We start from the raw sequence: 12,621 nt of genomic DNA, 5'->3' as shown, positions 1-12,621 counted from the left end.
CACAGCTTTGTGGGGACACGATTCGATCTGTAGGTCCAGCGTGGTCCCTGTTCCTACCTGCGTGGGCTGGAGAAGGGCTGGAGAGCAGGATCTCTCGAGCAGGGAAGCCAGTCCCCACGGCCTCTGACACAGCTTGCTGGGGTTGCGCTGGAAGGGCCACGCACCCACCCACCTCCTTCCTGGTGTGACCAAGTGCCCCCTCCCTCCCCGAGCCTTGTCCCCTAAGGACGCCATGTCTGCTGCTTTCAGCTCTGCTGAGCTTTTGAGCTGCAAGGACATGGGGTTCCTCAGCCGGTGATGGAATCTCAGATTCTTTACAACGGGTCCCGGAACCTGGCCTGGCGAGTGTTCCTTCCACTGCTTCTCCCCGCCCCGTGCACGCAGATGGCCGCCCCCAGGATACTCTGATGTTGGCGGGGGTGGGGACACTGTCCCTGGGCGCTGAGCGGGCACTGCCTAGAAGTCCTCCTCCATCTGCCTTAGAGAGCGGCGGCGCAGGCTTCCCCTTGCACATCCTCGGTTCCTACCCGTGGACGAGTGTTTCCACCCTGGATGTCCCTTAGAACACCCGGGAAGCTTCATAAACGTGGTCCCTGTGGCCGACCATTGAGTCTGACTCTGTGGGTGGGGCTGGGCTTCTGGATGTTTCCAGGGCCCCCGGGGGGTTGGACATGCACCAGTGTTGAGGTGCACAGAGCTGGAGACTGTCCCTCAGGTGGTCCAGCAGGAACCGTCACCCCTTCCCTCCAGAGCCTTTGGGAGGTGTGGGGCCATCCTCGTGGTTGCCATGTCAGCCATGGCTACCAGACTGCCCTGTGCAGCACAGCTCTACACGGCCAGCAGTGCCCCATGGGCACCCCACTTCTGGGCTGGTAGCTTTCTCTAACCACAGCCAGAGCCTTTTACTCCAGCGCTGGCAGGTGGTCCCTCCTATGTTCCCCTTTCCTGTGCAAGTTTGGCTGCTCGTGGTTCCAGCCAGCTTGATCGCCAGCTACGCGTTCTCAGACCTCTGGCCTCTGCCAGGGGTTGGGCAGTGTCTTCAGACCTGCCCCTCAGGTCTGACAGTAACTCTCTCCACCCTTTCAATGATGCCATCACTTCGTTTTAAGAAACGGGGTGCTGGTTGGTACCTGCTTTGCAGCTCCCTTGAGTTAGAGAACTCACAGGCTCAATTCTGTCTTGCACAGTCTGTTCCAAACAACACGGTTTCCCCTAAAATTGTAGTTCTTCCTCAGAGCGGTGTCTCTGATGTCCCGTCTTGCTTTCTGGCCCTAAAGTCTGGGTAACACTCCCCAAAACGTAACCCAAAGAAAGCCAGAGGCCACACGTGGTCTAGACTGTTTCATTTGCAAAGAAAATGCCATCCAGAAGCTGACGGGTGCTAGGGTGTAACCTTAGTTTGCCAGAGCTGCTGTAGCAAACACGCCGACGGGCTGGCCGGCCACCAGGAAGGCACCAGCCGGGGGCGGAGGCCTGGAGCCTGGCATTAGGTGGCCTGCTGGCCGTGCCAGCTCCAAGGCCTGTCGTGCGGCTTGCTGGCATGTGACCCCCCGCCGTCTCTCGGTCCCCTCTTACCCTGTCCAGCTTTCCTCTGCTTCTCGGCCTCCAATTGTCCTGGAGTCAGGGCTGCCCTGCCGAGGGGGCCTTGTCTCAGGAGGTACTGCCATCCTACCTGCAAATGCACACATGCCCACGGGGCAGGGCGCAGGACCTGAACGAGTCCCGAGGGCCCAGGATCTGATCCCCGTGGGCCTCGTGATGTTGTTTGCGGAGAGAGCCGCTGCGTCCTAAACCCAGGTGATCCCTGCACCAGCAAATGCCAGCGTTTCCCGCCGTAATAAAGAGGAAAGAAGAGAGGAGCGGCAGTGGCGGTTCTCTGCCAGCCTTCCTCCAACTGTCCCCCACCGAGTCCTCCCGTTCCCCTGGGAGCAGGCGTGATTCCTGAGTCCAGCCTCTCCAAGAGGTCACCCACTTAGCTTAGTCCCATACACAAGGGGCCGGGTCAGAAGGGGCCCTCTGACTCCAAAGCAGCCCCCCGGTCCGCGCACTCTGCTCTCACCTGCTCCTGCGGGCACCGCTGTTTCTCGAGGTCGCAGTGTTTCACTGCGATTCACCCTCTTGCGATCTCGAGACCACGAAGGCCTCCTTCTCTTTCAGAAGGTCTCTTCCCTGTGAATATCCTGACTTCCGTGGTGCGACTCAATGCTTAGCCAGGAGGTCCGTGGATGGACCTGGCGTCTGTTCGCACCGCGGGTCTTCCTCCCCCCCGGGGTCCCGGTGGGGCCCAGCGGGGCCCGGCAGGAGCAGGGCTCTCTTCCTCGGGTGTTCTTTCTCCCCGGTGGAGGGTGGAGGGCGCCCCGTCTCGAGTCGCCCCGGGTCCTCCTGCTGCCCTGCACGTGCAGAGCCGGGCGTCCTGGGTGTTTCAGGATCCAGGAGTCGGAGTCGGCCGTGGTGTGCCCGGTGATCGACGTCATCGACTGGAACACCTTCGAGTACCTGGGCAACTCCGGGGAGCCGCAGATCGGTGGCTTCGACTGGAGGCTGGTGTTCACCTGGCACACGGTGCCCCAGAGGGAGCGGGCGCGGATGCGGTCGCCCATCGACGTCATCAGGTGAGGCCGTCGGGGCGCGAGGGGCCACAGTGCCTCCTTGGGCGCCAGGGGGAGCGGCCTGTCCTCCTCCCGCCCTTCCGAGTCCAGCGCCCGTCGGGGGACAGTCGGGGTGTCAGGACCAGTGTCGTGGCTGGCGTGTGAGCCAGAGACGCTGGTCTGGGGCTGCGTCCATGCTCGGCCTCCACCCCGATCCTGGCCCCAAGAGGACCCTGGGCTGGCCACGTGGAGCCGGGGAGGAGAGCGCGTGGGGCGGCTGGGGCGCCAGTCACGCCGGGCCTGGCCAGCCACGGCAGGGAGGGCGGAAGCCACTGAGTGGACTCAAGCGGGACGTGGCCGGAGCCTGTCGCCTCCTCAGAGATTACGCCGATGCCACATGGCCAGGGGCTGAGGACAGGGACATTGTTAGGGGGCTGTGTGCCCTTCCAGGTCAGACACGATACTTGGAGAAGACAGAGGGAAATTGTGGGTTCCCGGGATGTGCAGGGGAGGACAGAGAGAAACAGGAGGGGGTGGCAGAGTCGAGGAGGACGCCCAGCTCCTGCAGGATTCCATGGAGAGCCTCCTGCCCAGCCCCTCAGTAGACAGACTTGGAAACTGAGGCACAGGGTCCCAGGTACACTCTGTTATGGCAGCAGGAGTCCCTCCCACGTGCCCAGGGGCTTGGTAGCCGTCTGTCCGGAGTATCCCGGACCTCAGTCTGCTCGCCCATGACGTAGAGATGACCGTACGCATCCCGCGTCCCCTGGGTCCGTGTACCCCTCTCCCCTCCCCTCCCACGGGGAACACTGCGGTCATCTTGTCCGCGGGCCCGGAGCTTGGTGTGTGGGGACAGCCAGGCCTTGCCGGGGCCGGGAGAGCTGCGGGGGAGCATCTTCCTTTACTTACCGGAGAAGCGGTGGCGCTGGGACTCCTCCTTCCCGTTCTCGCCCACCCTCTGACCTCATGCTTTTGTCCCTGCACCTCTGCACTGAGCCAGGCCTTGAGCGGGCGTCAAGGTACCCCTCGTAGGGAGAGAATGAGGCCAGGGCTGGTGGCCTGGGTCCCGGAGGGGGAGCCCCCTAGGCAGGAGGGGATACAGCCCGACTTCCACTGGCCACGCAGGTCCCTGCGCCGGGAGAGCCCAGGTGGCCCCCTGGCTGGCCCTGACAGGGTCTCGTGGAGCGCGGCCTCTCCACTCGGCGCCTGCTCCCGAGCCTCCGAAAGCACAGGGGTCTCCCACCCACAGGCCCTCGCCCAGGCTGCCCTCGTGTCTCCACTGCGCTGCTAGGCCACCTGCCCTCGGTCGTGCAGACCTCACCCCCCAGGGAGCGTAGCCCTCCCGTCCCTGCCTCTGCTGTGTCCCCGCGGGGCTTGGCCGACAGCAGCGAGCCTGCACGCTGCGTTCCATTCTTGTCTGGGGAGGAGGGGGTGACCCCCTCGGAGCAGGAGCTGGGCGGCCAGCCGTGGCTCCAGGCCCGGCTGAGCTGGCGCAGTGCGGTTGCTCGGGCGCGTTTGGAAATGGATGAACGAGTGTTAGCCCCGGGCTGCTTGGCCGCTCGAGGGCCTGCGCTGCGTCCTGCCATTGCCACTGCAACGTGCGCCTCGCGTTCTTCTAGGTCTCCAACCATGGCCGGTGGGCTGTTTGCTGTGAGTAAGAAATATTTTGAATATCTGGGGTCTTATGATACAGGAATGGAAGTTTGGGGAGGAGAAAACCTCGAATTCTCCTTTAGGGTAAGTACCCCATCCTCTCTTTGGGCGCATTCTCGGCCTGCCATCTCTCTCTCTCTCTTTGGGAAGGATGGGTTTGCTGTAGAAATCCTGGTGGACTCCATGGTGGCGGTGGAGGAAACATGTTTTCCTTCTTGTTTCAGCTTCTTAAAAATTGTACTTTTCATAGATTTTGGACTGTAAAGCACCTTGAAAGTCACCTGGTTCTTTCTCTCACTTTACAGGTGGGAGGAATTGAGGCCAGAGAGGGCCAGTGATTTGTTCGGGGTCATACATTGAGTTTTTTTAGTAGCAGAGACTTGGCTAAAACTCAGGCCCTGTCTCTTCCTCTTGGCTGCCAGAGCTGTTAGGTGGTGAAGTACTTATAAAGCAGCCTCTTTATTTGGCGCAGTGACTTTCAAACTTTGACACCTCTAAGACTCATGGGGGAAACTTGTTAAAAAGGCAGATTCATGGGCAGAGTCTCCAGAAAGGCGGGTTCCATACCTTTAAGGGTGGGGCCCAGGAATCTGCATTTCTAAGAAGCTTCTCTCTCGGTTCTGGGGTACGTGGCCTGTGGACTCTCCCCTTCTGCCCCCCACCTGCTGACTTGAGAAACCCCTAGCATTTCAGTGGATTTTCCAGTTAACCAAATCGTACACGTTACGTCTCAAAGCCTTCTGTAGACATTTGTGTTTTTTGGTCTAAATAAAGAATTTTCATAATATTTGATATGGTTTCCTGTCCTCATAAAAAGAGTTAATTAACAAGACCTTGGCCTTCCACCGAGGACTCAGGCTCCCCCCTCCAAGTCCCAGGTGCCAGACCTGGTTGCAGGCGTCCTCGGGACCAGATGTGCACAGCCGCCCCTTGAGCACGCAGTGGCCTGCTGGGTTTTGGGGTGCTCTTTAACAGTCTTTCTACCTCTTCCCTAGGTGTCAGGCTGCTCTGCCTCCCTCTCGAAGCTCTTGCCTTTCCCCCTTCCCAACTTCTCTTCCTCCTCGCTGCTTTCCTATCTTCTGGGGTAGGAGCCCAGGTAATCACGCCCGCGTTTTGCTCACGAGCCGGTGGGCCCTGAGCGAGGTCGGCCGGAGCTCTCCCAGGAGTCAAGTGCATGAACCTAGTGCATGGGCTTTGTAGGCTCCGGCGGCTCCCATGCCCCTGGGGCTTCTGTCTTGGTGTCGGCTGCATCCTGGGCCGTGCGCACGCTGGCTAGGCGGCCTCCGGCCCTGGGAGCGTGTCTTGGTGGCGGTGGCCGTGGTCTCGACGTGGCCAGCCTCTGCGCTGCAGGCCGTGGCCCCTTCCCTGCTCATCCCGCCTTCCCTCTGCCCCGGGCACAGATCTGGCAGTGCGGCGGGACGCTGGAGACGCACCCCTGCTCCCACGTGGGCCACGTGTTCCCCAAGCAAGCGCCCTACTCGCGCGGCAAGGCTCTGGCCAACAGCGTCCGGGCGGCTGAAGTGTGGATGGACGGCTACAAGGAGATCTACTACCACCGCAACCCCCACGCCCGCCTGGTGAGTCCCCGCTGCCCGGGCCCCACCCGACCTCCGCCGAGCCCCCCCCGGCAGGCTTGATTTGTTTCCAGAAATAGGGAATAAATGGGGCCCTCACAGTGAAAGTAGAGACCAGAGCGAGCCCAGCTCGAGGGGAGGGGCCAAGACGTGTAACCCCAAGTGCTGTGCTTTTGCCAAACTGCAAAGGTGGGGGGTCAGCCTCCATGGAATTTTTCTCACTTCAGATACCTGCTGCAGGTTCAGGGTTCCCCCGAACCCCCCCCCGGGTTCGATAATTGCTGGAGTGACTCACAGAACTCAAGAAAGTGCTGAACTTAGCATTTGCAGTTTTATTGCAATGAAAGGATATACCTGAGAACCAGCCGAAGGAAGAGAGGGGTCAGGCGAGGGCTGGAAAGGCGTCACGTCCTCGGGCTGCTCTACCTTCCCAGCACCGATGGGGACAAAACGCAGAGAAAATGTCACCACCTGGGAGTGCGCAGCCCAGCTTCGGTGTCCGGGGGTTTTCTCATCACCTGGGCACCCAGGTGGCCTGGCTCGGCCTCCAGGCGCCCCCTCCCAGAGGTCACTGCTGTGACTGGGCTCAAAGTCCCACCCACAAATCACCTCGTTGGTCTTTCTGTGGCCGCAGCACCCTAAGACTGCAGGTGCAGTCCCACCCAGCCGTCTCATTAACATAAACTCTCAGGTGCTCGCCCACCTTGGCAGAAGCTCAAGTGGGGGCCGAGGGGCCACCATGACTAGCAAAGGACCCCTATCCCTTGGGATGTTCCAGGAATTTCGAGACCGAGGCGGGATCTTTCTTTAGGTGAGGCCAGATTCCTTCCTGCCTGGCTATGGTAATAAAACCACGTAGCTTGGCCCGTCACTGGACACCCTGTGCCCCGTGCCAGGCATTTTATTAATATCACAGCTCACTTCTTGGCTTGGTACCCGGAGGATTGAGTCCACAGGGCAGGGTGCGAGTTGAAGTAGAGTTCTCTATTTCCAGAGTTGATGCCTAGGGCACCCCTGCCTGGTCACCTGAGAGGTCTCTTTTCTCCCAGAGGCCCCTTCCGAGCACCCTTGATTGCCCGAGAGCCCCACAGGCTCGCCCTTGAAATGGGGTGTGCGCTCTGCCTCCATTGCCAGGGAGAAAGAGAACTGGAGGGTGGACAGGCCTCCCGCTGCCTTCGTTTCAGTCTTTTGTGGCTATGAAGGTGGGTCCCCGGCCTGACGGGCTGAACAGCCTCATATGCTGGTCACTGCCTTGCTGGGCCCGGTGGCAAGAGAGATGGCAAAGGGGTCCCCGCGGGACCAGTCCAGGCTCCCCACACCCAAGTCCTGAGGGACCCTGGACATCAGCCCCAACTCTCCTTCCCTTGGGGGATAATCTCAGGGGCTTACTGCTCTCTGTGCCCCAGAACCTTGTTGTGCCCTTGCAGGGGTCCACTGTGAGCATGGGCTCTGCCTCTTCTCCCCCAGGTGGCCCCAGATACGAGGCAGACCTCTGCCTCTGCGCGGCCCATCTCTGATACCGAGGGCCACTTGTGCCTGTTCCCAGGCCAGGAGCACCCACTTACTCTGCATCTGCACAACTAAGAGGGCTGCTGGGTGGGACAAGAAACTCTGCTCCTAGGCACTGTCACGGCTCCTGGGTGGAAATCCCTGCCCCAAGTCTTCATGGCAGGTGGACGCAGAGCCACAGCGTTCTCGTCTGACAGTCCCGTGCCTTCTAGCGACATTCCAGCCTGAGTGTAGGCTCTGAGGTGGCGGGACACAGCACAAAGCCCCTGGAGAGGTGAAAAGCAAACATCTTTATTGCTGACAGTGCCACATGTGGGAGGGCTGCGGCACAGGGCCGGGGCGCACCTGGGAGAGGCCAGCTGGAGCCAAGCAGGCAGCCGATGGCAGCGGCAGGCGGGCTGGTTTCCTGGGTGCCTGTGGGGTGGCAGGTATGGCCCCGTTCCTGGCTCCTGGCTTAGAGGCTGTGCTTAATGGATCGTTCCCGGCCCCGGGTGGTCGGGGCAGGTGCACAGCGGCCCCTGAGGATGAGAGCCGCAGAGGGGGCATGCTTGGGGCGTGGGCTCAGCTGCTCAGGACAGGGGCTGTTTTCTGTTTTCTGCCAAGGTCTCAAACCTGATGGTGCGTCCAGTAAACTGTCACAGGAGAAACCTGGGACTCAGCAAGAGGCAGGCTCAAAGAGCTCGCCCGAGGAACTCGCTGCAGCTAGAACTTGGCTGTGGGCCCTGGCTGTCCATCCCCCAGGGGACTCACCCCCTTAGCGCCCCCATCCTCTGGGGCTCCAGGGTCCCAGGCCTCCGACGTGCTGACAGCTGCAGGGTGGAAACCTCTGGAACCCACAGCTCTGCCCCCAAGGAACGTGTAGGAGCGGCGCCCAGGACACCTTTCAGCTGGAGGCTGCATGAACAGGGATCTTCGGTGGAGGCTGAGGGCACAGGCACTCTCGTTGTAGAAAGGACTTCCGGAAAATTAGCAGACACTGGGAATTTCATTCAAACGCTTAGTGATTATTGCCATTTTATTAAGTATCCAGCTTGTCGAATTCTAATAGTTTACCAGAACCCAGCACTGGCCTGTGGCTCACATCTGCCATAAGAGATGCTTCCTTTATTTGATCATCGGAAAACTCTGCACAAGTAGTTAAAACTTTTTTTTTTTGCTGTTACCATGATAAGTTAACACAATTTGTGCTTAAAAAGGTTGAGCACATATAGTTTTTCATGCATGAGGATGTCCTGAATGTTTACCTGTGCTTGAATAGTTAGATGTAACAGTGGATTTTTGTTCTTCTCAGACGTGTTCAGTAAGGTAGCGGCAGACATTGAATTAGTGAATTCTTAACCACTGCTCCCGGGAGAAAATACAGGGTCAGGTGCCTGCGAGCCTCTGGTCACAATATTTTCATCAACTAATCAATACAAAACCTTGTTTTATGTGTGTTTGTGTTTAAAGACACCGTATTTAATATATATCGTTGATTCATGAACATGAACACACAGCCAGCAGCTCTACAGCTCATGCCTGAACGCAGTTTAGCTGACATGTATTTTCTTCGTAAGGCACATCACAGCCTTCTTGCTCTTAGGAACACTGCACAGTATTCCCATGCTACACTCGAGGGCTACTTTAAACTGTGAAATCATCAACAGAAAGCACCAAAATGGGGACACTCAGAAGTGGAATCCAGGGCAGCTCGGGGTTCGGCTCCCCGGCTCTCAGGCAGGTGTGTCCCGCCTCTCCTCGTCCCCTGGCCGTGCCAGAGCATCCGGGCATGGAATTGGGGCCAGCGTGCTGGAACTGTGTCAGCTTTCATCCTGCACAGGGCTTGGTACGCAATAGGTGCTCAATAAAAGCTTGTCGAGTGGGCAGAGGGGGTTGCTGGGAAGCACCGGGACCCGCGGGGCTCACGGTTGGCCGCTCTGTTTTCTCAGGAGCCCTTCGGGGACGTGACGGCGAGGAAGCAGCTGCGGGCGGCGCTCCAGTGCAGGGACTTCAGGTGGTTCCTGGAGACCGTGTACCCAGAGCTGCACGTGCCTGAAGACAGGCCTGGCTTCTTCGGGATGGTGAGCGAGGCGGCCCTGGCGGCCGGGGTCCCCTGGCTCCCGGGCTGACGGGCGAAGCCTAGGCTTTGCGGCCACTGTCCCTCCTCCACGTGTGCGTCGGGGCCGCAGGTCCAGAACGTCCGAGCTGGACGCCCTCCTGGAACGGGCCGGTGGGAGCCTCTCGTTTTCTGGAGGGTGACCGAGGCTTGGGCAGGGCGTGTGTCAGGGTTTCGGACTTGTCCCGAGAGACACGTCTGACCACTAGATGGCAGGAGCAGCCAGCTGCTGGCCTGGGGCCTGCTGCCTTGCAGGGGAGCCCACAGAGGGGGAGCCCACAGAGGGGGAGCAAGGCAGAGAGAGGGGGGCTCCGAACTCCTAGGGGAGGGGGGAGGCTTCTGTGTGACGAAGTCAGCCTGGGCCGCCCTGAGGTGTGGACGCGCTTTGGGGTCTTCCGAGTGCAGGGCTTTAGCTTCTCAGTGGCAAGCAGGTGTGGAGTGCAGTTTGACCGGGTCTGCAAAGTAGATGAACTCTAAATGGCTGAGAATCTTGTTTGCACTGTTTTTAAAACAGCTGGATGTGAAGGATTTGAGTTGGTGCAGGTGTTTTCCCCTAACGCCCCCGGCTGCTGTGCAGTAAACCACAGAGGGGCCACCACGCGGGAGCCCCCTTTGGCTCCTTTATACACGGACTTGGCGTTTTCGTTTCCATTTCCTGTATTTTACTCGCGCCTCATCACGGTACTTCAAGTCTAAATGTCTGGATCCGTTAAAGATTCCCAGCCTAGAAACCTGCAAAGGCAGGCGGGCTTCACGGAGAGCCACTGCTGGGATTTCAAAAACCCAGAAAGAGAGGTTCCTGGAGCAAGGCCCCCGAGAGGCCGTGCCTCTGGCTTTGGCTTGGAATTCCAGCAGCCTCGTGAGGGCGCCTCTCTGCGGCTTTTGGGTGGGGGGTGCTGGTGTTCTGCTCTGGACGCCTGTGAAAAGTACGAAGCAGGCTCGGGATGCACTCAGTTCTACCTGCACGGTTATATTAGCCAGCCAAGGGGTGCCGCCGCAAAGTACCAGAAATCAGGTGGCTCTTATAAAGGGCGTTTATGTGGGGTAGGCGTTACAGATACCAGGCCATGAAGCCTAAGTTACTTCCCTCACCAAAGTCTGTTTCCACATGTTGGAGCACGATGGCTGCTGGCGTCTTCCAGGGGTCAGGCTTCCTGGGTTCTTCTCTTCCCGGGGCTCGTTCCTCTCTGGGCTCAGCTGCTCTGGTCGCTCCACAAGGCCAGCTGTAAACCCTCAGGTGAGCGGCTCGTCTCTCTTCCTGGGGGCTCTGCTGTATCTGCTTCTCTGTGCGTGCTTCCTGGGCTCCAGGATCAAAACTCCAAACTCTCTTCTGTGCCAGGGCTGTTCTCTGTGAGTTCCCGCCCACCACGGGGGTGGGAGCAGACACAACGTCCTACTGCTGTGGCCCAATCAAAGCCCTAATCGTTATTTAGTCAAGTAAGAGCGAAACCTCTGAATCCAGTACACTCTACTATGCCCAAACCAGTTCACAAACATAATCCAATAAGCAATATCAAACTGCTACAACTGTGAAATTGTTCTAAGGTATGCAAATGCAAGAGAATGCAACCAGTGAATCCTGTACCTGAGATTGTAGAAGTACCAAGATTTCACTTTTCCAGTCCACTCTCCCACTTTTTTTTTCTTAGCAAACCTCAGACATGTTATTTCATTTCTCTACACTTCAGTATTCATCTCTGCAAAATGAGGATGTTTTCTTCTTATAAAAATTTATTTTTATTTGTGGTAAAATATGCATAACATCAAAAATAATTTTAAGTGGACAATTCTTTGACATTAAGAACATTGACAATGCCGCGGAACCTTCACTATTTCCAGACTAGCAAATGCATGCTCATTTAGCATTAACTCCCCATTTCCCTTCCTCCTCACAACCAGCCTGTTTTCTGTCTCTGAATTTGCTTGTTCTAAATCAGGGGCTCTTCACTAGGGGCCCATGAGCTTGAATTGGAATTCAAAAAAACATTTTTCTTGCGGGGATGTGTTGCTGCAGGTGCGATATATTTATTAAATAATACACAGTCTAGTGTGGACTTAGTAAGGGGTCCGTGGTTTTTCACCTGACTGGCAGAGGGATCCATGAAACAAAAAGGGCTAAGAGCCCCTGTTGTAAATATCTCACATAAGAGAAATCACACCATATTTGTCTTTTTGTGTCTGGCTTTTTCATTCCACATGATGTCTTCAAGGTTCACCTGTGCTGCAGCATCTGCCAGCATGTCAGTCCTCTTTATGACTGCCTAATGTTCTATTGGATGGCTAGACCACATTTTGATTATCCATTCTTCCACTGGTGGACACTTGAGTTGCTTCCACCTTTTGCTTATTGTGTACAGTGCTGCAGTGAATTTGGTGCAAAAATATCTGTCCGAATCCCTGCTCTCAATTCTTTGGTGTCTATTCCTCGGAGTGGGATTGCCGGATCTTTTATGTTTACCCTTCTGTGGAGCCTCCAAACTGTTTTCCACGGTGGCAGCACCGTTTTCCTTCCCACCAGTGGCGGAGGGTCCCTGCTTCTCCGCTTCCTCACAACGCGTGGCCGAGATAGCGGTGCGGAGTGGTCCGTGCCTTTCTCTAACGGGATGCTGAGCATGCGTTCACGAGCTCACTGGCCATCTGAACATCTTGGGAGAGAGGTCTAGTCACATCCTTGGCCCCTTTTTTTTAGTGTTTTAATGTTCACTTGATTTTTAAAATTTAGATCACACAGAAAGTTCACAAAATATTAAGGTACAGTCCAATGACTTCTTACCAAGTGAAAATCTGTATAACCTCAACCAAGAAATAGCACGTTCCCTTCGTACTCGAAGCACTCTGTGCTCATTCTTAAGCACCACTCCTTTCATCTTCGCAAAGGTGTCTGCTGTCCTGACTTCTGACACTGCAGCTCAGTTTTGTCTGTACATAAATGAAAGCAAAAAGTACGTATTCTTTTATCTGCCTTCTTTCCCTCAGTGTTATATTTGAGCTGCTTCCATGTTCTGTGAGACTGTCGATTGTTTTTATTGCTTTCTAGGATTACATTGTGTATTAGTCAACCAATGGGGTGCTGATGCAAAATACCAGAAACTGGTGGGTTTTTATAAAGGGTTTTTATTTGGGGTAGGAGCTTACAGGTACCAGGCCATAAAGCACAAGTTACTCCCCCCCCCCAAAGTCTATTTCCACGTGTTGGAGCAAG

The 12,621-nt window shown here is 57.0% G+C and overlaps 1 protein-coding gene across 1 annotated transcript in view; it reads left to right on the top strand.

The window, feature by feature from the left end:
• GALNT12 (polypeptide N-acetylgalactosaminyltransferase 12) overlaps nucleotides 1–12,621 on the top strand; it is a 59,706-nt gene that overhangs the window by 22,919 nt on the left and 24,166 nt on the right. The window contains exons 4-7 of the mRNA XM_058302621.1: nucleotides 2,427–2,612; nucleotides 4,208–4,325; nucleotides 5,642–5,818; nucleotides 9,253–9,384. Of these exons, the coding sequence (XP_058158604.1) occupies nucleotides 2,427–2,612; nucleotides 4,208–4,325; nucleotides 5,642–5,818; nucleotides 9,253–9,384 (613 nt within the window). The remainder of the gene's footprint in view (nucleotides 1–2,426; nucleotides 2,613–4,207; nucleotides 4,326–5,641; nucleotides 5,819–9,252; nucleotides 9,385–12,621) is intronic.

Source organism: Dasypus novemcinctus, chromosome 8 (genome assembly GCF_030445035.2).
Source record: "Dasypus novemcinctus isolate mDasNov1 chromosome 8, mDasNov1.1.hap2, whole genome shotgun sequence".
Classification (NCBI taxonomy): Eukaryota; Metazoa; Chordata; class Mammalia; order Cingulata; family Dasypodidae; genus Dasypus; species Dasypus novemcinctus.
The sequence above is the reverse complement of the archived record's forward strand: the minus strand, read 5'-3'. Positions and strand labels throughout refer to the sequence as shown.